General features: G+C 41.0%; 1 protein-coding gene across 1 annotated transcript in view; it reads left to right on the forward strand.

The window, feature by feature from the left end:
• Positions 1-24,910, forward strand: part of SORL1 (sortilin related receptor 1) — a 179,197-nt gene that overhangs the window by 73,105 nt on the left and 81,182 nt on the right. The window contains exons 12-15 of the mRNA XM_050755570.1: positions 6,798-6,886; positions 17,963-18,141; positions 19,640-19,826; positions 24,327-24,455. Coding sequence (XP_050611527.1) covers positions 6,798-6,886; positions 17,963-18,141; positions 19,640-19,826; positions 24,327-24,455 — 584 coding nt within the window. The remainder of the gene's footprint in view (positions 1-6,797; positions 6,887-17,962; positions 18,142-19,639; positions 19,827-24,326; positions 24,456-24,910) is intronic.

Here is a 24,910-nt window from a genome sequence, read left to right on the forward strand (position 1 = left end):
TAGGTCCTTTGTATTTCCTGATACATTTTAGGGTCACTTGTCAATTTCTATGAAATCTGCTGGGATTTTTATTGTAATTGCCTTGAATTTATAGGATCAATTTGGAGGAGAATCAATGTGTTAATACTATTGAGTCTTCTGATCCATGAATGCAGTATCTTTTTCCATTTCTTCTTTAATTTCTCTTAGTATTTTGTAGTTTCCAATGTAGAGGTCCTGTACATCTTTTATTAGCTTTATTCCTAGATATTTTTATTTTTATTTTTTGGTATTACTGTAAATGGAATTTTATTTTCTAATTTTTGCTCTAGTATATAAGAATACAATTGATTTTTTATATATTAATCTTGTATTCTGTGACCTTGCTAAGGTAATTCATTAGTTCTAGTAGGTTTTTAGATTCTATTTAAGCAATCATACCATTTGCAAAGAGTGGCAGTTTTATTTCTTCCTTTCTGATCTTAATGTCTTTTATTTCTTCTCTCATTCTTCCCTTCTTTCTTGTCCTTCTTTCTTCTTCTCTTTCCCTCCTTTCCTCCATTTTCTCCCTTCTGATTTCTTTTTTTTTTTTTTTTTTTTGAGATGGAGTCTCGCTCTGTCGCCCAGGCTGGAGTGCAGTGCCGCAATCTCGGCTCACTGCAAGCTCCGCCTCCCGGGTTCACGCCATTCTCCTGCCTCAGCCTCCCGAGTAGCTGGGGCTACAGGCGCCCGCCCCTGCGCCCGGCTAATTTTTTCTATTTTTAGTAGAGACGGGGTTTCACCATGGTCTCGATCTCCTGACCTTGTGATCCGCCCACCTCGGCCTCCCAAAGTGCTGGGATTACAGGCGTGAGCCACCGCGCCCGGCCCCTTCTGATTTCTTTAATTCTTCTTATCACAATGGCTAGGACCTCTATATAGTGTTGAATATGCCGAGACCAGCTCAGTCGGGGAGACCCTAACCCAGCAGTGCTAGAGGAATCAAAGACACATACGCAGAAATATAGAGGTGTGAAGTGGGAAATCAGGGGTCTCACAGCGTTCAAAGCTGAAAGCCTGAAACAGAGATTTACCCACGTATTTATTAACAGCAAGCCAGTCATTAGCATTGTTTCTATAGATACTAGATTAACTAAAAGTATCCCTTATGGGAAATGAAGGGATGGGCTGAAATAAAGGGATGTGTTTGGCTAGTTATCTGCAGCAGGAGCCTGTCCTTAAGGCACAGATTGCTCATGCTATTGTTTGTGGTTTAAGAACGCCTTTAAGTGGTTTTCCGCCCTGGGTGGGCCAGGTGTTCCTTGCCCTCATTCCTGTAAACCCACAACCTTCCAGCGTGGGCGTTAGGGCCATTATGAATATGTGACAGTGATGCAGAAATTTTGTTTATGGCCAGTTTTGGGGCCAGGATATGGCCAGATTTTTGGGGGCCTGTTACCAACGGAATAGAAGCAGTGAAAGTGGGCATTCTTGTCTTGTTCTCTCTCTATAGGGGAAACAATTCAGCCTTTTTACCATTAACTATGATGTTAACAGTAGATTTCTTTATCAACATTTGGGAAGTTCCCTATTGTTACTAGTTGTTGAGTATTTTTTTATCATAATCAGATACTGGATTTCGTCAAATGCTATTTTTACATTTATTAAAATGATTTTTTTTCTATTACTATGATGTATTAAATATTACATTAATCAATTCTTGAATATTAAAACAACCTGGAATTGCTAGGACAAACTCTACTTGGTCGTAATGCGTTATCCTTTTTATGTGCAGATAGGTTTGATTTGCTAATATTTTGTTAAAGATTTTTGCATTATTTGTGAGAGATACCTGTCTGTAATTTGTTTTTTTGTAAAATCTTAAAGTTTTGATATGAGGGTTTGGCTAGTATCACAAAACAAGCAAAGTGGTAAACCCCTCTTCCTCTTTTTTAGGACAAAGTTTGGTGTTATTTTTTCTTGAGTAGTTCCCTACAGATATTGAGTTTTCTTTCTGGGAATATTTTTTGATAAGAGATTTAATTTCTCTGGTTGATATAAGACTATTCAGATTTTCTTCTTTTTGTTTCGATTTTGATGAGTTGTGTGTTTCAAGAAATTTGTCCCTTCACATAAGTTGTGATTTTCCTTGGCCTTAGTTATTGATGATATATTCTCTTTATCTTTTTATGTCTGTAGGATCTTTGGTGATGATTTCATTCCTGATATTGGTGATTTGTGTATTTTCTCTATTTTTCCTTAGTTTAGGTGTTTCAATACTGTTGATCTTTCCAAAGAATCTGCATTATCTCTGTTGATTTTCTATTGTCTGCGTTCTGTTTTGTTGATTTTTTTCTTATTATTTTTTCCCTTATTTGTTTTTTTGTTGTTTTTGTAGCTTATTAAGATATAACCTTGGGTTATTGATTTTATATCTTCTTTTCTAATGTAAGCATCTAAAGCTGTAAGTTTTCCTTTAAATACTAATTTAGCTATATGCCACATATTCAGATATATTGTATTTTTAGTGTTTTTAAGTTCAGAGTATATTTAATATCCCCTTTTAAAACTGAGATATAGGCTGGGCACAGTGGCTGATGCCTGTAATCCCAGCACTTAGGGGGACAAGGCAGGAGGATGACTTGAGGCCAGGAGTTCAAGACCTGCCCAGGCATCATAGTGAAACCTTATCTCTACAAAAAATAAAAAAATTAGCTGGGCATGCCTGTGATCCCAGCTACTCCGGAGGCTGAGGTGGGAGGCTCACTTGAGCCCAGGAGTTCAAGGCTGCAGTGAGCTGTGATTGTATCAGTTCACTCCAGCCTGGGTGACAGAGCAAGACCGGGTCTCAAAAAAATAAAAAACAGATAACACTGAGATATAATTCACATACTATGAAGTTCACCATTTTAAAGTGTACAGTTCAAATGTTTTTAGTATTATTCAGTCATCACCATTATCTAATTCCAGAACATTTTCATCAACCCATAATATCTCCTGATTTTTATCTTCGAATGATAAGTTATTTAGCAAAGTGTTATTTAATTTGTTGGGTATTTGGGGGTTTCATAGATATCTTGTTATTGGTTTCTAATTTAATTTCCTATAGTCAGAGAAGACACTTTGTATGATTTCAGTCCCTTTAGATTTATTGAGATTTGTTTTGAGATCCAGCGTGTGGTCTATATTGTTGAATATATCATGTGCACTGGGAAGGAATATGTATTAAGCAGTTGTTTGAGGTAGTGTTCTATAGATATTATTTAGATGAAGGTGGTTGATAATGTTGTTCAGATCTTTTGTGCTCATATTGATTTTTGGGGGGTCTAGTTCTCTAAATTCCTAAGAGAGGAATGGTAAGATCTCCTATTATGATTCTGAAATTGTCTGTTTCTCCTTTAAATTCTGTCAAGTTTTCCTTTGTTTTGGTATGCATTTTGAGTCCCTGTTGTTAAGTGTATTCACATTTATAATAATATTTTCTCATGAATTGTCCCTTTTTTCATTATGAACTATCTCTCTTTATTGTAATGCCCTTTGTCATAAAGTCTATTTTATCTGATATTAAAATAGTTACTGTAGCCTTCTTCTGTTTACTATTTGGATAGTACATCTTTTTTTGAGTTGGTGTCTTACTCTGTCACCCAGGCTGGAGTACAGTGGTATGATCTTGGCTCACTGCAACCTTGGCCTCCCGGGTTCAAGCAATTCTCCTGCCTTAGCCTCCCGAGTAGCTGGGATTTCAGGCGCTCACCACCACACCCAGCTAATTTTTGTATTTCTAATAGAGACGGGGTTTCACCATGTTGGTTAGGCTGGTCTCGAACTCCTGACCTCAAGTGATCCGCCCGCCTTGGCCTCCCAAAGTGCTGGGGTTACAGGTGTGAGACACCACGCCCAACCCTGGATAGTACATCTTTTAACTTCCATTCACTTTTAACCTATCTGTGTCTTTGTATTTAAAGTGTTTTTTTTTTTCTCTTTTTTGAAGTTAGGTCTTGTGTGTTGTCCAGACTGGTCTTGAATTCCTGGGTTCAAGTGATCCTGCCAAGTAGTTGCAATTAAAGGCACATGCTGCCATGTGCAGTTCTTTGAAGTGTTTCTTCCAGACAACATATAGTAGGGTCTTGCTTTTTTCACTCATTCTGCCAAGCTCTGCTTTTTAACTGAAATGCTTAGGCCATTAACATTTAATATAATTATTGATATATTTGAATTTAGGTCTAATATTTCATTTATTTTCTTTTCATTTCTCCTATTTATTATTCCTCTGTTCCTTATGTCCTCTCTCCTTTTGTATTATCTAGATACATTAAGTATTCTACTTTTATTTCGATTTTTGGGGGGGCTTCTCTGTGTATTTCTAGTGGTTTCTCTAAGGATTACAACATACATATCTAATCTTTTATAGTCTTCTTTGAGTTGATATTGCACTTAACATAAAATTTAGAACCCTTTCAACCATGTAAGTCCCTTTTCTCCTCCCCCACCTATATGTTATTTTCATATTTATCACATCAACACACATTACAAAACCCACAAAGCAGTGTTTGGTTTTGCTTTAAATTGTCATATGAATTTCAAAGAACTTAAATATTTACCCAGATATTTACCATTTCTCTTGCTTGCTCTTTGTTCTGGAAAAATCTCTGTTTACCCATGGGAAATTTCCCTACAGCCTAAAGAAATGCCTATAGCGTTTCCTGTAACAAGATCTATTGGCTGTGAATTCTCTTGTTTATCCCTCGTTTGAAAATCTATCTCTATTTTAACTTCATTCTTGAAGGATATGTTTATTGGATAGAGAATTCTGGGTTGACAGTAATTTTCTTCCAGTACTTTAAAGATGTCTACTGTTTTCTCGTTTCGGTGGGTTCTGATGAGAAACCTGTCTTCACTTGAGCTATCATTCTCCTGTGTGTAATATGCCATTTTTCTCTAGATACTTTGAAGATTTTTTTTTTCGTTAGTTTTCAGCAGTTTTGTTATGATATGTCTAGGAGGGCTTTTCTTTGAGTTTATTCTCTAAGTAGATGCTGATTTTGAATCTATATTTATGTCTTTCACCAAGTTTGTGAAATTTTCAGCCATTATTTCTTCAAAAATTTTTTCTGCCCCCGTCCCTTTCTCCTGTTCTTCTCAGACTCCAGTTACATATTAGACCTACTGTTATTATTCTCTATGTCCTTGGCAATCTTTTTTTCTTTGAAATCTTTTTTTCCTCTGTATGTTCTTTAGAACATACAGATAGATCTGTAATTTCTACAGATCTATATTTATTTTGAAGTTCACTAATTCCTCTGTCATTGCTTTTCTGATGTTGAGCCCATCAGTAAATTTCTTGTTTCAGACATTATATTTTTCTGTTATAAAATTTGTTTGGTTTCTTTTTAAAAATTGTTTCCACTTCTCTGGAATTCTTTTCTCTCATTCATTTCACGTGTGTTTTTCTTTCCCTCATTGGACATGGTTATAACAGCTATTTTAAAATTCCAGCCGGGTATGGTGGCTCATGCCTGTAATCCCAGCACTTTGGGAGGCTGAGGCAGGTGGATCACTTGAGGTCAGGAGTTTGAGACCAGCCTGACCAACATGGTGAAACCCTGTCTCTACTAAAAACATAAAAATGAGCTGAGCGTGGTGGTGCATGCCTGTAATCCCAGCTACTTGGGAGGTTGAAGCGGGAGAATCGCTTGAACTCAGGAGGCAGAGGTTGCAGTGAACTGAGATTGCACCACTGCACTCCAACCTGGGCAACAGAGTGAGACTGTGTCTCAAAAAATTTAAAAAAAAATTCTAATAATATGGGTCACTTGGGATTGGCACCTTTTGACTATCTTTTCCCTTGAGAATTAGACACATTTTTTGGATATGTTTGTATGCTGTATGTTAAGTAATTTTGGTTTGTATTCTGCACATGTGAATGAAATTCATGCAATCAAGACTTCTGAAGGATATTGATATTTTTGTTTCAGCATATAATCAGCCTGTTTAGGTTCTGACCCTGAGTTCTGTCTTGCTTTCTGTAGGTGGTAGTTTAACTCTCAGTTCAGTATGCTAAGCCTCTGTTATACTGGTTTGTGTCTGTTTCATGCACATACACTTCAGGGGTTAGGCTGTGACTTACGTAAATTCATACACAAAATTAGGGGATTTACTTTTTTGACACTCCCTGCTATGGGATTCTATCCACACTTTCCCTACCCTACAGAGGCTCCTTTCTCTGATTCCTTTGGGGGAAATAGTGTCTGTTGAAGTTTTAGCTGTGACTGAGACTGAGGTGTACCCCATGTCTGGGACTTTCCTTTTGGGCAAAGCTTTACCAGCAAATTCATGACTTGTGTATGTAGCTTCTCTAGGTTTTTAAATCTCCACAAGCTGCTTGCTTTTGTTTACTTTTTCAGCATCCACTGGTAGTTGTTTTTTGTCCAGAGTTTTCAACTGTAATTAGCAGGAAGGATAGGCTATAGAGGGCTAATACTGTCATAGTAGAACTGGAACCTCAGTTACTTTTTAATCAAGGGTTGGTGGGAGTCATAGATTTGGATCTGAGTCCTATCTCTGCTGTTCACAGTTTGCCATTTTAATATTAAGCCTGTGTTTCTTCATTTGGGCAAAAAATTGAGATACTAGAACTTGCTCTGCCTGTCCCTAGGGTTGTGTGAAACAGATGAAATAATGGATGTCAGTGTCTTCTGTGAACAGAAAAATTGTTTTAAAGTGGTTGTCATTGCTGTTATGTCTATGTGCACATGTGTGCATGCCTGTGGTTATGTGTACATGGTTTCTGCACAGTTACCTCCACAGCAGTGGTGTCACCATGAATTTTTCCTCCTCAGGCACTTCCTGGACCTCACTACTACACGTGGGGAGACCACGGCGGAATCATCATGGCCATTGCCCAGGGCATGGAGACCAATGAGCTAAAGTAAGTGTCTCTGATGAGGCCTTTTAACATCAAACTCTTCTCCCAGAAATTTACGTCTGTGATTCTAAGTGGATTATCTCTCTACAGCACTAGGTTGTTGACAGCACAATTTGTGATCTCTGGATATGACTTAAACTATTTTTTTTTTTTTTTTTGAGATGGAGTCTCACTCTGTCCCCCAGGCTGGAATGCAATGGTGCGATCTCAGCTCACTGCAACCTCCATCTCCTGGGTTCAAGCGATTCTCCTGCCCCAGCCTCCTGAGTAGCTGGGATTACAGGCGCCTGCCACCATGTCTGGGTAATTTTTGTATTTTTAGTAGAGACAGGGTTTTACCATCTTGATCAGGCTAGTCTCGAACCCTTGACCTCAGGTGATCCACCTGCCTCGGCCTCCCAAAGTGCTGGGATTACAGGTGTGAGCCACCACGCCTGCCCTGACTTAAACTCTTTATCTCTGAAATGGGAATAATAAGAACCTGTCCTTTCTATCAGAAAGGGAGATTGTGAGGAACAGGGCAATTAATTTTATGGATTTGAAAAAGTATAACACTATAGAAAGAATTAATAATGGCCAAGTAATTTAGTGGAGGCTCTTTAATTTGTTCTCCTTTGCTTTGTGTCTTTATTATAGAATGACTAAAAATAAATAGCAATAATAGCAATAATAATAATACATGAGTAACAATTACAGAATGCATACACCTTGATAGCCATTGACTTTTGGTGCATTAGGTCGGTGGGGGGTCTCATAGAGCTGGAAGGGATGTTTAGGGTTAACTGCATCATTGCACAGATGAGAAAACAGGCTCAGCAAGGCGAAGTAACTTGCCCAGGGTCATTCCTTTTGTTAGTGACATTGGCAGGATTAGCACTTGGGTTTTTAGATTGCATCCTACATTCTTTGCAATATATTGTTCTGAAAAGCAAAACTGTCAGGAGTTTGTAACCTCTACACCCTTATGTTCTGATTTTATCAGATATAGACAGATCTGTATGTATGTACTGGTTCTTTTGGCTCATTATTGAATGGTTCATGTTAGGTCAAGTTCATGCTGGACCACACTTCTTCCTGTTTTTGAGCTGAACCCATTAGATGGATTGGTGAAGGATCTGGAGAGGGCTTCTGTAACTATCTTGTTTATTGCAAGGACAAAGCTTTCTTTTTCTTTGCTCCTTTTAGAAACAGGGCCAACTGGCCGGGCACAGTGGCTCACACCTGTAATCCCAGCACTTTGGGAGGCCGAGGTGGGCGAATCACGAGGTCAGGAGATCGAGACCATCCTGGCTAACACGGTGAAACCCCGTCTCTACTAAAAATACAAAAAACTAGCCGGGCATGGTGGCGGGCGCCTGTAGTCCCAGTTACTCGGGAGGCTGAGGCAGGAGAATGGTGTGAACCTGGGAGGCGGAGCTTGCCGTGAGCCGAGATCACGCCACTGCACTCCAGCCTGGGGGACAGAGGCAGACTGCATCTCAAAAAAAAAAAAAAAAAAAAAAAAAAAAAAAAGAAACAGAGCCAGCAGCAAGTGAGAGGTGGGTGGTTTGGAAAAAGAGATCTTAGCAGCTGGTTTTTTCCCTGTGGATAATTTGACATGTGCTGAGCAACCTGGCTTCAGAGAAGGAGAGAGAAGCAAAGTACTGGTATTTGGCATTCCGCTTGGCTGTTCTCTGTTCTGTGTAGCACTGGTTAGCTGTTTCTTTAGAGGCAATACTCTGAAGAGGTCCTGTTTGTATGCCACACTCTGTATTCATATTCAGATAGGTATTTGCTCAGACAACGACCATCACAGAGCACAGTACTTCCCACATTTGTGCTATCATTTATATACCCATTAATTTAATTTTCATTTCACATGTTTAGCAAGCGCCGATTGTGCCAGGTACTGTGTATCTATAGATGAATAGGATGCATGCCACCCTGTAGTCATAAGGTGGGCGAGGAAACAATTGTAGTGTTTGGTATACTGCTATGTGTGTAATACGCACGTAGGGGACATAGTTTGGCTTCCTAGGAATACATTTCATTCTTTGTATGGTTTTCAGATTTCAGAGTCAGTTCTCGATTTGCCTTGTTTAACTTCTCTGAAAATTAAATTTGCATTCCAAACTGGCTCTTCTGAAGGAGTTAGTGTGATTCTAGTCCTCTTACACCATCTGTCGGTGCATATGTGCTCAGGGAACGCAGCGTCATTCTGCACTAGCTGGAGCAAAACATGATGAGGAAAATAAACTCGCTGCCAGAAAATCATAAAGCCTTCCGCAGACGTTCTGAAATGACTTGGGGGTTGTAGACTTTGGGAGATTATGGACACTGTAGCATTCCTCTATTTGTATAGGTTTCTTTTGGAAGTGTCTGTTTGAATAGTTCAAATAGAGCATTTGAAAATACAAAAATACATACAAGCTTCCTATTGACAGGTGCATGTGTCCCACATAACAACCTGAGCTTGGCCTAAATCTGTGTAGCCACCTGGCATTTACTCAGTGTGTTGTTCACAGAGGTATTTTGCTGCTTCTCCTGCTGCTCTAAAAAGCAAGAAATAATATTCAAGTTAGTTCATATTCTCAAACTACAGTAGTGATTTACTGTGATGCCCGTGCACGAGGAGAGGGTGCTTCTGACAAGACCGGATATCTGTTGCTGGGCTAGGGCTTCAGGCCCCTTCTAAGTTTGGCCTCCGCAACCACAGAGATCTCTTTTCCTTTATGACTCACAGCATGTATAGGCTGTCCTATTAATTTGGCATTGATCATATTCTGACTTCTTATGTTAGTTACCTTTACATGATGTGCCTGAATTCTGCAACTCGTTAGTAAGGTCTTTGTAGGTAAATACTTCTGCTCGATACAGGTTAGCAGGCACTTAAGGAAATATTTGATTGAAATAGGTCATGCATACTTAATCATCCAAGATTGCCTTTTTTTTTTTAAACTGATCTATAAAACTAGAGGAGACCTAGCTGGCGTGCCAACTGCAGAGCTCCAAGGGGACCACTGCCATTGTGCTCCGTGTCAATGACAACCCCGGGAGCACAGATGTGAGTGGAGGCTCCCTGGATGTGTGCAACCTGCTGGTGCCCAAGAGACACCAGAGATGACCTAATCCACTTTCCTTAGTTTTCACATGAGGGAATAAGAGATTAGTCAGGAGTTAATGCCCACACTGGAACCTGAGCATATTTCTGTTAGGAATCATTTCAGGTCAATTACACAGACAGCTGTCGAACATCCACAATGAAGCAGATGCTGTGCTAGATACCAAGGATGCAAAGGCGAGTGGGACACTGATCAGGAGCTGCCTGTGCCCACTGTTGCTCTGTGATGTTTCTGAGCCAGATGCAGAGAGAGAGGCTGGGAGGAGGGGGTTGTTTGAAAGAGGGCTTTCTGCTCTGATTTTACCCATCTTTAGGGAGGAAAGCCAAGTAAAGTAGCATTGGTAACTCAAATAGGTGGTAGTGGGGACAGAAATTGAAGCATTGCTCGAAGTAAACATTAGTGGTTTTTTTGTTGTTGTTGTTGATGTTCTTTTAAGTTATGCGTGTCTTTCTCTCCCTGATTAGCACAGATATCTAGGAGTTGACTGTTATTTGTTTCAGCTTCTGCCTTGAGTCTCCTCTGAGACTGTTACCTTTGTTATTGTTAATTGAAATCGAGAGCGAGAAGTGGAACACTTTGTTTTGCTCTTGTGTCTACATGTCTGAAATGGGTAAATAAGAACCTGCACTGGGGATTCACTGATTCATTCATTCAGCATGCTGCTCCTGTGAACATGCTCACAGGAGGTGTAGGAGCAGTGGCTTTTTCTTCGGAGAAGGGGCTGTTGCATTTTTGCACCCCGACTGAAGAAGATTCAAACACGTTTGTCAGCTTTATCACGGAAGATAAGATCAATTTCTGTTTCTTCACTGCGGTTTGCTTGTCAGTGTGATGATATTATTCGTAGTCAGTAATAAGATTTTGAACTTGCCCCAAAGCATCTTTTTTTCTAAGATATCCAGTTTCATAGGGGCTTCTCTCTGGAAATCCCGAAAAGCTCCTGCAAAGACTCCACGCAGCAGAGCAGCTGCCTTTTCTGGACCTGGGCTCTGGAATCAGACCCACAGTTCCAGAATGTGGGAGGCAGCAGTTAATGTCTTCACTTGCTTGCAGCACCTCTCAATGGTACAGTTGCCGGGAGAGCCACCTCTACTTTATCCTGACCCCTGTGGTTTTTCTGCCCCTTGAGGTATAGAGGAGCAGGTATTCTTATCATGTTTTTTTTTGTTTTTCTGGAGTGCCGTGGTGCAATCTCGGCTCATTGCAACCTCCTCTTCCCAGGCTCAAGCGGTCCTCCCATCTCAGCCTCCCGGTAGCTGGGACCACAGGCGTGAGCCACCATGCCTGGCTAATTTTTATCTTTTTTTTTTTTTTTTTTGGTAGGCACGGGTTTCGCCATATTGCCCAGGCTGTTTTCATTTGAACTCCTGAGTTCAAAGTGATCCGCCTGCCTTAGCCTCCTAAGTGTCGAGATTACAGGTGTGAGCCACCAAGCTTGGTCCTTATCACCTTTTAACTGTTAAGAAACCGAGAAATGGGGTTAAAAAAAATGCAGTGCAGTTTCTTTAACTTCCTTCAGCAAGCGTTTATGAATAATGCCCTTTCTGTGTGCTAGGAAGGATTCGAGGTGCCAGGGGCAGAAAATAAGAGGTCTTATTCCTGATGAATGGCAATCTAGTAGAAAACACTCGCAAAATCAAGTCACTGAAATATAGTGAGGTATAAGATTATGGAGAGCTCTGGGTGCATTGGGAACCAGAATGAGGGCCAGGTGGTGCTATCTGGGGGACAGAGGAGGGCTTCTGGGAGAGGAAACCCCAGCTGAACCTAAAAGGATATAAAGCAAGGTCGGAATGCTTTTCTAGGGCTAGAGAGACCTTGAGCAAGGGCCAAAGCATGCTCAGTGGGGAATGTGCACGGCTCTTGAGTATTAATAGAATGCAAATTTCCAGGTGGGAAGTGGTGAGAAACGAGATTGGAGGAAGGTCTGTATGTAGAGGCGAGGTCCTGGGGGACCTTACCTGTGCCTTACTAAAGAGATTAAAGTTTGCTTTGAGGTAATAGGGTCCCTTTGAGGGATTTTAGTAGGGGAATGACATGGCTAGACTTGCACTATGGAACGATGGATCTGGCAGAATAGAGAGCATGGATTCAGTGGAGAGAGACCGGAGGTGAGAGCTGATGCGGGGGTGTGTTTGAGGACTAAGTCTGCAGGGCGTGGCTTCTGATTCACTGGGATGATGGGAGAAGTGATTCTACCACTCATAGAAAGGCAGAGGGGAAGGAGTAGGCTTGCAGGGTCGTATATTAAATGCAGACATGGACAGGTTGAATTGAAGCCTCTGTGGTGTGTCCAAGGGGAGATATCCAGCGGGAATCTGGATATATTACAACATCCGGTTCAGCGTTCTGCCACCCTTTGCAAGAATTTTCTCCATGCCATCTGTGATAGACAGTCTTCTGTTCTATACTTGAACATTTCTCTTGGTGGGGAATCTGCCATATCAAAAGGTGCTTCCATTTTACTTTGGGACAGTTTGCTGTTCATTTGCTCACTCATTCATTTGTAAATGAAAGTTCTCTGGTAAGGGAGAGCCCAAATTCTCCTGCCTCCAGCTTCTATTCATGGACTTAGTTCTGCTCTGTGGAGATGTGCAGTAGATATTTCCTTTGGCATGAAAGCCTTTCAAGTATTTAAGGAGTCTGTCATGTTCTCCTCAGTGTCTGCCATTTCATGATGAATATCCCCAGTTCCTTTCCTCATATTCTATAAATCTCGAATCTCCATCTTCTAGGTTCTGCCTTAGGTCTGCCTCACGATGTCAGTGCCTTAAAATGTGGTACTTGGATCTGGCCCCAGTAGCCTGAAACGTGCAGAAGACATTGAGATTTTTGCCTTCACGATTCTGAACACTCTGTATCTATTAATAAAAACCTCTGACAATATTTACATTTTTAACAGCCATCTCAAACTGGTGGCTCCTATTAATTTTTTTTTTTTTTTGAGTGAAGGTATCATTTGCATACCACAGGATGCCCAGATATTGACTACAGCAGTTAATCAGTTCTGAAGGGTGCATGTCAAGATGTAGAGTATTTCCGTCACTCCAGAAAATACTCACGTGTCCCTTTCCAGTCAGTGCTCTCCACCCCCAAACCCCTGCCCCAATTACAGGCAACCAGTGGTATGTTTATCGCTGTAGGTTAGTTCTGCCTATTCCAGAATTTCATTTATTTGTATGTTTTGTATTTGGCTTCCTTTACTCAGCATAATGATTTTGAGATTTATCCATCTTTTAACTGGTATTGGTAGACTGAGTTCACTTTAACTAAAATACCTGAGATCCTTCTTTCTTATGGATCTTATTAAAGACCAGATGTTCCCCATTCTGTATTTGAGCAGATAGGTTTTTGAAACAACGTGTGGAGCTTTATTTTTATTTTTGCTTATTTTTTTGGTTTGAATTCTATTTTTGGCATTTATTTTATTATTTATACAATTAGCCTTTTACCCTTCGCAAATTTGGCAGATTCGCCTTCCAGATCCCTATTCAGATCATTGACAGATGTGTTGAGCTCTGTGAGAATGAGAAGTCTTATCTTGGGTTGAGATCAAACCATATGTCAGCACTCTTGGGATGTGCTTATTTTACCACCAGTGAATTTTATCTGACTGCGTGGTCCACAAAGATCTTCATGAAAAAATGAATGTTCTGTGTCATTGTCCTGTTTTTCAAATCAAGAATTACCACGAGGAAAGGAAATGGAGTTAGTCTGTTGTGACTTGTGTGTGAAACCATTTGGGTTCTTAGCCTTGACCTCCTTTTCGTCTGATTGCTCTCAAATAACCTGTTTCATAATCCATTCTTGAAACCACCTTTTCTTCATTGAGGAAATAAATGGTTTTTCCTTATTCTAGTTTTTGAGATCTTTGTTCTTCATAATTCTTCTAGAGATTTTTGGAAAGGATGCTATAATCATCGTGTCTTTAAGTCTTTCAGTCCTTAGAATATATTTTGTACTCATTTTCCTTTAACTTACCTAGTTTTTCTTGTCATGTCCAATTTTAAGATGATTCTCCTTGCTAAGGAGCAAAATAGAAATTATTTTTTTCTGTTTTTTTTTTTTAGACCCAGCTTTACTACTATGTTGTTACTCAAAGATTTTTTTTTTTTTCTAACGAAGTCTTTATTTCTTTTATTCTCAGTTTTCCAATCAGTCAGAAAACATAAAATATTTTCAATTCAAAGTTCTAGTAAAGATAGGCAGAACTGGGTGATGGTTTTCATAAATGAATGAACTAATGGATGAATGTATATCAAGTGCTCTGTTTTTTTAAATTGATACATATGATTATGTCTGCTCTTATTTATTCTATTGACCATCAGAACAATGATCCTGTTCCTTTGTAATTCTTTATAGAACTTATCAGATAACCCATCCACTGACCCACCAGTCTGCCAATTATTTTGGTAATTTGAAACATAAACCGTGATTCATTTTGAACTTACCTTGCTACTGTTCCGACAGACTATTGGCTGTGAGAATTACAGCTAGAATTAGCTCGCAGTAACTGAATTTTTTTGCTCTTGGTTATATGACTTTTTTTCCCATCTTGAATATGTTCTTTAGAAACCTGAACTCACCAGGAACCTTTCTGTGTAGCTGCCTGCTAGAGTCCTAAGTTGGTTATCTACCACACTTCTTCTTTTTAGAGTATCTGTGGTTATATTATGCTTTATTATTATATTATATGACCTTCCCATCTTCTTGAGAGTTTTTGTCCCTGGGATTATGTCTATATTTTTATCTGAGCAGTTTGAATTCTTCATTCCTAAAGCTTAGTGCCCTATATCCTCTTTCATAACTTAAGAATGCAAAGATGGGCGAGGTGCGGTGGCTCACGCCAATAATCCCAGCACTCTGGGAGGCCAAGGTGGGTGAATCATTTGATGTCAGGAGTATGAGACCAGCCTGGCCAACATGGTGAAATCCCATCTCTACTAAAAATACAAAAAAAGAACGCAAAGATGGCTTTGTTTCTTCACAAGGTTCTTGTCACTTTTACCAACACAAGTTCTCCTTTAGGGGTCAGAATTCAGTCCAAAATACGTGTTCTCTTAACTGCTGCTGTTGATAAGGCAAGAGCCTTTTCACCAGAATTCTGAAGAGCACCATTTTCTAAATGAGTAGTGTATTTTCAGATACAAGCTATGCTTGGTCATGCACCTGCTTGTTATTTCATTAATGAGTTATTGTCAGAGTCCTCTGGGAACCCTCAAGAAATGAGGTGATTCATTTCCTGAGGTTATGTGGGGTTCGAGGAGCTCTTAAAGAGAATTAACTTGGCAATGTATAAATAGGTGGACTTTAGCATTACCGCTGAGTGGGCAGATGGCTACCATCATATCTGGATAATAGGTTGACTCTGCTGGTTCATTTTGCTTTAAAAGTAATATAAACCTTTAGCTTATGACACTGGTTACAAGAAGGAGATTGAATGAGTTAATTTATCCAAATATCTGTTTCAAAATTTTCTTAAACCAAAAGTGTATCTGCCAGGTGAGATTTCTCCCCTTGTGAGAGATTTGTAGTGGGAGATTACTTAGTCTCCTATTGACATTTATTATTCTGCCTTGTAATCCTACCAGTTGGTTTAACCCCTAGCCTTTTTGTGGCAGTATCTTTTTTATTTTTTTTTTTTTTTTTTTTTTTTTTTAGGCGGGGTCTTGTTCTGTCACCCAGGCGGGACTGCAGTGGTGCAGTCATGGCACACTGCAGCCTCACGCTCTTGGACTCAAGCATTCCTCACACCTCAGCCTCCAGAGGAGGAGCTGGGACCACAGGGGGCACCACCACACGTGACTAATTAAAAAAAATTTTTTTTTCTGTAGAGATGGAGGTCTTGTTATGTTTCTCAGGCTGATCTCAAACTCCTGACCTCGAAAGATCCTTCTGCCTTGGCCTCCCAAAGTACTGAGATTACAGGCATGTGCCACCATGCCTGACCAAATCAAGTTTAATAATCTTAATATGAGATGAAGTGTTTGGATTGAGTGATGTCTTGAAAAGATTTATGTCAAGTATTAGAATCCCAAGGTGTAAAACTAAAATCTCAAAAACATGAGAAAGCTGAAAGAAAAAGTTTTGCATATAATTTGGATTTAAGAAGGGCCCAGAAGCCCTGTGATTCTAAAGAGGCTTGAATTGAGTGATTTCTCATGTCAAGCATCTCACCCGCTCACTGGGTGATAAAACAAATGTTGGGCAGATTTTCTTCCTTGCCTCCCTCTCCCTCCCTCTTCTTCTCCTTCTTCAATACCAAAGATAGTGTAAAATCAGTGCAGTTACTCAAACGCTGCTTAGTTTTTCAAGGACTTGCTTCCTTGTTCTGTTACAGTCTGTCTTGGAGACTTTCCTCAGTATATACTTTCCTTCAACTTTTTTGCTTTTTAATTTCTAAGACCACGGAAAAGTTGGAAAAACTGTATAAAGAACACCCATGAAACTTTCACCTAGAGTCACAAATTGTTAGAATTTGCCAATTTGCTCTACTTCTATCATTGGTCTATTTATCTATCCTGTGTATCCATCTATTATTTTTTAGCTGAATCATTTTAAAGAAAGTTACAGACATCATGCTCCCTCACAGCTACTTAAACATGTATCTCCAATAAATGAGGGCATTTTCCTATATAATCACAATGCCATTCTCATGCCTAAGAAAATTAACGTGAACTCGGTATGACTTATAGACTATATTTTCTCAGTTGTCTCAAATTATTTATGGCCGCTTTTCCCCTTCGATCTGGGATTTAGTCAGTCCTGAACTAAACCCTGGATTGGATTTATGCATTGCAAATTTGTTTACTCATTGCATTTTGCCATTATACTCCTTTAGTCTTTTTAGATCTATAACACATTATCTGCCTTTTTTGTTTATTTATTTGTTTTTTGTGGCCTTGATGTTTTTGAAGTATCTGGAGCAGTTATTGTGTAGAATATCCCACATTTTGGATTTGTCCAATTGTATAGAATAGTACACAGAGGGTGTGTTATTCTCAATGCTTTATTCAGGAGGCACCTAATATCAAGTTGTCCTGTTATTGATGATGTTTAGCTAAGATTGTGACTCTCTGATCATTCATTGTGAGATTATGTTTTGTGAAATTTTATTTCCCCATTTGTAGTGAATGATTTGTCTGTTGGTTGATGTTCAGACAATCTGAACATCCTGGCCCCAACACTTTCACCCCGTGGTTTTAGCATCCAGTTTTGAACCTTGTGTGATTTAGTTATTGCAGTGGGGATTACAGAATGGTAATTTTTCTGTAATTACTATTATATTGTTTCCAACCTTTAAGTGTCATTCTAATATAAGAAAAAAATTGGGGGCTGGGCACAGTGGCTCACGCCTGTAAACCCAGCACTTTGGGAGGCCGAGGCGGGCGGATCACGAGGTCGGGAGATTGAGATCATCCTGGCTAACATGGTGAAACCCAGGCTCTACTAAAAATACAAAAAAAAAAAAAAAAAAAATTAGCTGGGCATTGTGGCAGGCGCCTGTAGTCCCAGCTGTTTGGGAGGCTGAGGCAGGAGAATGGCGTGAACCCGGGAGGCGGGGTTTGTAGTGAGCCAAGATCGCGCCACTGCACTCCAGCCTGGGCGACAGAGCGAGACTCTGTCTCAAAAAAAAAAAAAAGAAAAAAATTTCTCTTTTGCTCCTCTGTCTTTTAGTATCATTAGAGACCCATGTCCTATTTTCATTCGAAGTGTAATCTGTTACCATCATTTTTCTTTTTTATGTTTGAATTCTCCTAAATTCGGCCAGTTGGAGCCCCATCAGGCTGGTTCCTGTGTTCTTTGGAGATGACTGCGTTTATCTCTGAGCATTTCCTTAAACTTTCCCTGCCTTAGCCCGGGATCAGCCGTTTCTCCAAGGAGCCCTGATTCCTGCTCCTGGTGAACGTTATATGGAAACCAAGCCTTTGCCTTAGATACTTTAACTGCAAGGATTCTCTTACTTGCGTTTGGGCAGATACAGTACCAATGAAGGGGAGACCTGGAAAACATTCATCTTCTCTGAGAAGCCAGTGTTTGTGTACGGCCTCCTCACAGAACCTGGGGAGAAGAGCACTGTCTTCACCGTCTTTGGCTCGAACAAAGAGAATGTCCACAGCTGGCTGATCCTCCAGGTCAATGCCACAGATGCTTTGGGTAAGCTGCTGCCTCCTTGGACCTTTTCACATGGATATGCATGGACTTCCTGTTATGTGCAAAGCACCAGCTTAGATACTGTGTACTCAGAGGAGCTTGAGATGCATTGGGGGAGATGGGCCCATAAGAGTTAGCAAAATGCATAGGGAGGTAATTCAGGGCTTGCTCAATTCTTCTTAGTAAGACTGGGTGTTATTCTTTGTATCTTAGTTTCCTCATGCAGTTCCTGGCACATAGGAGGTTTAAATATATGTCTGCTGAATATGTAGATAAATGCACGAATGAAAAACATAGTTCCAAATCAGCAGTGCCAATTGGACGTACTCAGTGAGTGTGCCTGACTCTCCATAAGTCAGTGTGCCAAGCAATGCAGGGTCCTCTCAAAGCCATCTAGGATCTAGTCATGATCTGCTAGTCTGGATACAGGATGTGTAAGTATGCAGGCGGAAGTGAAACTCTTCAGCATCCTCTCCCTGCGTCCCCACGTTATCTTACCCTTTCCTACCTCTCAGCCTTGGCTAACCTGATTCTAGCTGCCCGAATGCCCTGTTTCTTCTCACCTCCACCCATTTGGCCTCTCCCCTACTCGAAATCCTTTTCATATCTCAGGATCCAACACACTTGTTGCTGATACCCTAACCAGAAGACATCTCCCTTCTCTATGTCCAGAACATAAGTGTACTCATAACTCTGTGTGTGTCACTCGGTGTGTTTCACCTTCCATTGACTAGATTATAAAGCCCTTCAGAATAAGAGCTTGCCCTGTGCGTATTTGTATTCCACCTACTGGAAAGCTCGATAGCCTTACAGTCGGTAGGAGTTTAATAAGTTTACTGTGTTGCATGGCATTGAATCAAAAGTTGTGTATCGACTTCAGGTAGTATCTAATCTGACTGAAGACACATATATGAGAGTCAAAAAGTGCCAACATAGACATAGGCATACTTTGGAATGCTTGTAAAAAGCACCCTACTTACATTTCGATGGATGTGGCAGATGGAGTGACGGTGCAAGGTATCTTAGCATTTTCCAGCCTCTTTCCATGGAGATCCTGTACCTTCAAGTAGGGCCAGCGAGCCCTCCATTGCCCTCGGGCCACACTACCAGATGTGCCCTCACTGCCCGAGGAAGCAGGTTGGGAACATTAACCCCCAGTGGTATTGCTCATCAAGGAATCAGCCGTTCCCCAGTTCTCTAGGAGAGAAACACTTCTGGCTACTTGTTTCTACAGTAATGTCTTCTGTAATGTTTCAGAAGTTTGGATAAAGGTGGCTTGCTTCTTCCCAACTTTTCCAGGCAAATGTCTGCATTTCAGGTATCCTTTTCATTGGCATAGGGCTGCCCAGCTTCAAAGCAAGCCAATTGGAGGGTCTATGTGCTTGTGGGGTGGCAACACATAGACAGGAAGTGGGGGTTGAGGCCGGGCACCTTGAGGCACAGCAGGGAACCCCGTATGGGCCTGCCTGTAATGCTTCGTGCTGTGTTCCTTTTTCCTTAGGAGTTCCCTGCACAGAGAATGACTACAAGCTGTGGTCACCATCTGATGAGCGGGGGAATGAGTGTTTACTGGGACACAAGACTGTTTTCAAACGGAGGACCCCCCATGCCACATGCTTCAATGGAGAGGACTTTGACAGGCCAGTGGTCGTGTCCAACTGCTCCTGCACCCGGGAGGACTATGAATGGTTAGTTCTTCTTTGATGACTGGCGACTGAGTTGTGCTTTATTCACTCAGCAGCGTTGGGGAAAGAGACTAGGCATGGTCCCTTTCCCTGAGCAAAGGAAGGGAAGAGAAGGAAACAATTATTTAGGAAGCATCTTTTATGTGCCAGGAGCTGTGCTAGGCATGTTTCATGTAAGTTGTTTTCTTTAGTTCTTACAGCCAGGTAAAGTGGTAGAGGTGTCTAGGAGAGCTGCAGCCATTTCTTCAGGAATAGATAGCTCTGGGATTTATTTCTATTAGGGTAACCCAAAAATATGCTGAAGGTTCCATTGTTGGTAATCCTTCTCCTTAGGACCCTATTCTAGAGGGGATTTATTTCTTTATCTGAAACGAGGGGATGTTAGTGTGTGCATATGTGCGTGTGTGTGTTTGCATCATTTATTATTTCTTGAGCAAAATATCCAAGGCACTGCTGCGAATGCTAAAAGTAGGAGAAGTGACTTGTGCATAGCTAATTGGCACAGGAGGGGGAAGAGAGCAGGTGCCTCAGAGCAGGAACCGGTACTTTTATTGTGACTATTGAAAGGAAGGAGAGGGCTGTGACTTGCTGTTGGAGAATCAGGAAATTTTTGGAAGAAGTGCTGTTTGAGCTGGGCTCTTAGGGAGCATCTATATTTGCAGACAGCAGTGTTTTGAGACCATGTAGCTGCAACAGGCAGGTGTAGAGGCAGCAGGGTGTGGTTGGGAGTTGAACTGGGATGCCTTGTTGGGTGTATGACATGGGGATGATAATTGGAGATGAGGCTGAAAGATAGAATACAGTAGGGCAGAGAGACCTTAGAAGGGATGAACCTTATTCTATAATTAGGAGGAAGCCTTCAGGGGCTTTTGAGGAGAGTTGATGATCAGAACAGAGCTTAGCTGTAGGAATTTTGAGGAGAGTTGATGATCAGAACAGAACTTAGCTGTAGGAAGAGGATTCTAGTGGCGGAGTACGCAGGATCTCAGAGCTCCTGGACAGTTACTTCAGTCTATAATTCAGCATGAAATCGTTGTAGTTTATTCAGGAGCACCAAGAGAGCCATGGGTATTTAATATAAATACACAACTCATATTTCAGTGGTTGCCGAGGCACAGAGGAACTAGATTTTGCTTTGGGCAGCTGTACTTGTCTTGACTAAAGCCAGAAACTTCTGATGTGTTCTAGACCAGAGGTTGGAACATGGTCATACAGTAAATGTTCTAGACTTTGTAGGCCATATGGTTTCTATGATCTGCATTACAACTCCTCACTCTGCCCATGGCAGTGCCCATGGGTGCGTGAAAGCAGCTCTAGATGAATGAATGTGGCTGTGATCCAGTAAATCTCTATTTACAAAAATGGCCAACCAGGTTTGGCCACTTCTGTTCTAGACCAGTGCTTCTGAAACTTTAAGGTGCGTATGAATCACGTGCAGATTCTGCCTCAGGAGTTCTGGGGGTCTGCATTTCCATCGAGCTCCCAGGAGATGTGGATGCTGCTTATCTGCACATTCACCCTTTGAGCAGCAAGGCTTAGAACACAGAAGACAGTCATTTCCTTAGAAAGGTGTGTGCTCCCAAGGTAACGACACAGACTCTTTAACAGCAAAAGCACAGAGCTGGCTGATGTTCCCGGTGATGTCAGTTCCATGCTGTGTGCCTTCTGCTCTTCCTTAGACACTTTTTCGTTATAGTCTAATCTAATCTAAGAGCTTTGTTGGCCTCAGGTAGGCCTCCTCAGACTGGCTTGAGACTGGAGATGTCCTAATCCCTGAAAATATCATAGTGACCTCTATGCCCTCTTCCTATCCCCAACATGTACTTCAAAATAAAATTAAGACTAAGTAAAAAATAGGTAAGAAAGTCTAACAAATTTTTGGGTTTTGTTTTTTTTTCATGACATTTAGGCTTAAAAACAAATAACATTAAAATTTTCTCTCTTGCCCTACATTTCCCCAACCCCCACCAAAAAAAAAAAAAAAAAAAAAAAAAAAAAAAAAAATTCACAAAAAAACAAAAAAGAAATGGAGCTTGGTGTGCTCTCCTGGGTAAACTGACCTGCATCCTGCTGGTCTGCCATGCCCACCCCATCTGCCTTGCTGGAACCTGCTGGATGTTCACCCTGGTTGTATGCGGAGTCTTTTTATTATAGACCAGTCAAACCACCTCCTCTGCCCCTTATGGAGTTGGGTTGCAGGCCAAATGAGATCGTGGGGTGATGACCCTCTGAAATGCTAAGGGGTATATGGATATCGGCTGTTCCCCGCTCCACCCCCCATTGTTTCTCTGCTTGCTGTAGCTGCTGGAAGGCAGCCAGCCCAACTGTGTGGCTCTTGGAGATGTTTGATGGCATCGGACTATGGCAGTGAGAAGGAAAATGGTCCCAAGATGGATGTCAGGAAATGAGATGAGATTATAGTATCTTTCCATTAGTTCAGGTACTGGTTGACCAACTGTGTTTGAACACCAGGTTTTTTCTGATGGTCCTTTCAGACCACACAGGGAAGCCCAGCTATTGGCCCCTGTTCCCTGATTTCAGTGGCAGATTCTTTTATATCCTTATATTTCTTAACATTGCCAAGTCATACAGCTTTCACATTCTTGACTGCAACCCCTAGTAAATAATACATTTTCTATGATGACCCTGTACCTACATATGTATATGTAGATACATACACACATATAACTAAAACACAAGTTTTAGGAGACAATGTTGACTTTTAAATGTATGATGGGCCTTTTGCAATCTTTTGCTCTTTTTTGGGAGGGGAAGAATCTGGTCTTGGGCCTCCCAGGTACTTTCAGAGTCTACTAGGTCATGACCTGTGGTCAAAGAAAGCTGCCCAGGAAGAGTGCTTTGCTATTGGAGGCAAATAAGTAATTCGCTAATGCTTTATCTGGTTCCTAAAAAGATTTAAAGTGGCTGTTCAGTAATAACGAACCGAGGTAATGAAAGAGGCACGTTTGATCCAGTGGCAAAACTGCTGCCTTTCGATTCTTTGCAAATTATTAAATGTGGATTATGATATAATGCACACAGGCCACTCTGTATCTGTTAATACTTATCGTGTCAGAAATGTTTAATAAATATTTGGGTTTTTTCTTTTTCTTTTTTGTTTTACTGAGACAGAGTCTCACTCTGTCACCCAGGCTGGAGTGCAGTGGTGCGATCTTGGCTCACTGCAACCTCCACCTCCCGGGTTCAAGCCATTCTCTTGCCTCAGCCTCCAGAGTAGCTGGGACTACAGGTGCGTGCCACTACGCCCAGCTAATTTTTGTGTTTTTAGTAGAGACGGGGTTTTGCCATGTTGCCCAGGCTGGTCTAGAACTCCTGACCTCAAGTGATCCACCCACCTCAGCCTCCCAAAGTGCTGGGATTACAGGTGTGAGCCACCATGCCAGGCCTAAATATTTGTTGAATTGAATAGAGCAAATAAATGTGTTCTGGTAGAGCACACGAATGTGGAATATATGTTCTGTTCTATAATTCTTTGAATATGTTCTATAATTCATTGAATTATAGAATTTACAGCTTGGGCAGGGCCTTAGAACATTCATAGTACAGTCATCTTGTTTTAGAATCGTCTTCGACTGACGCCTCCTGCTTCCTACTCCAGGATGCTACCCATCAAGCTGGGAGGTTTGGCAGATGTGACCCCAAATCACAGGCAGTCTCGTGAACCTAACTACTGTATCTCAAAGTACAGGATGATTTTAGCTAGTATGTGGACATAGTCTTAAATAACATTGAACTCTTAGTCAAAATTTTTTTTTTTTCTGAGACAGGGTCTTGCTCTGTTGCCCAGGCTGGAGTGCAGTGGCGCAATCACGGCTCACTACAGCCTTGACCTCCTGGGCTCAAATGATTCTCCCCGCTCAGCCTCCCGAGTAGCTGGGATCACAGGTGTGCAGCACCATGCCTGGCTATTTTTTTGGTTCTTTTCTGTAGAGACAGGGTCTTATCATGTTGCCCAGGTTGGTCTTGAACTCCTGGGCTTAAATAATATGTCTGCCTTGGCCTCCCGTAGTGTTGGGATTATAGGCATGAACCACCATGCCCGGCCCAAAATAATTTTTTTAAAAGGGTTATTCTTTTAAAATTTCTCTTTTACTTCTTCAGAGTCTGTCAAACAGAAAGTCTCATTGGTTACTAGTAATTCTGTAACATTTGCCTAATCCCTTTTAACAGAGAGGGCAGGTCCAGATTCTTAGAGTAGGGAACTGGATCTGGCTAAAATTTAATATTGTTTTGATTTGGCATGATGATTTGTGTTTTTTTTGGTCTATTTATGGCATGTGATTGTGTTTTCCCAACTGTGGTTCTGATATAAATCTTCTTTTGAAGATGTATTTTATATAAAAAGTACATATTCTTTAAAGGGACAAGTTAAATAACTTAAAATAAAAGTGAAAAGTAGTAAGGTAAAGTCAGCACAATTGGTACGGGAACGCCTGAAATGTATAAAACAGTGGCCTTAACAAAGCCCAATTGCCTTTTTAGTGACTTCGGTTTCAAGATGAGTGAAGATTTGTCATTAGAGGTTTGTGTTCCAGATCCGGAATTTTCTGGAAAGTCATACTCCCTTCCTGTGCCTTGCCCTGTGGGTTCTACTTACAGGAGAACGAGAGGGTATGTATCACAGAGATTTCCCTGTCAGGTTCTCAGGGGTCTGCACATGGAACGAGAGAGCATAGAGGGCCATCTGGATTGCTCTATACTCTAAATTGTACAATTGCAAGTTAATAGCCTACAAGTAGTTTGGGCCACATTTTAACTTATGGTATTTGTAAACTCTCCTACCTCCAGTGAGAAAAACATTGCAAGTCTGTAAGCATCCCTGAAACTCTAGGAATATCTTACGTCATCAACTTCAGCAAGGAAACATCTTCAGAGGAATGTATTCAAGAGATATATTTAAAAATCTTGGCCAGGACAGTGCCCTAAATTGTCTGGGCTTGCCTAGTCTAGTTATAAGCAGAACTGACTCAGAACTACTGAGCATCCTCTTTCTAGTTCTAAAGGGGAATGAGTGGATGGACTGTATTGACCGTGGATAGTAAATATATTCCTAGCTGGGATGCCTT

The sequence above is a fragment of the Macaca thibetana genome, chromosome 14, assembly GCF_024542745.1.
Source record: "Macaca thibetana thibetana isolate TM-01 chromosome 14, ASM2454274v1, whole genome shotgun sequence".
NCBI lineage: Eukaryota > Metazoa > Chordata > Mammalia > Primates > Cercopithecidae > Macaca > Macaca thibetana.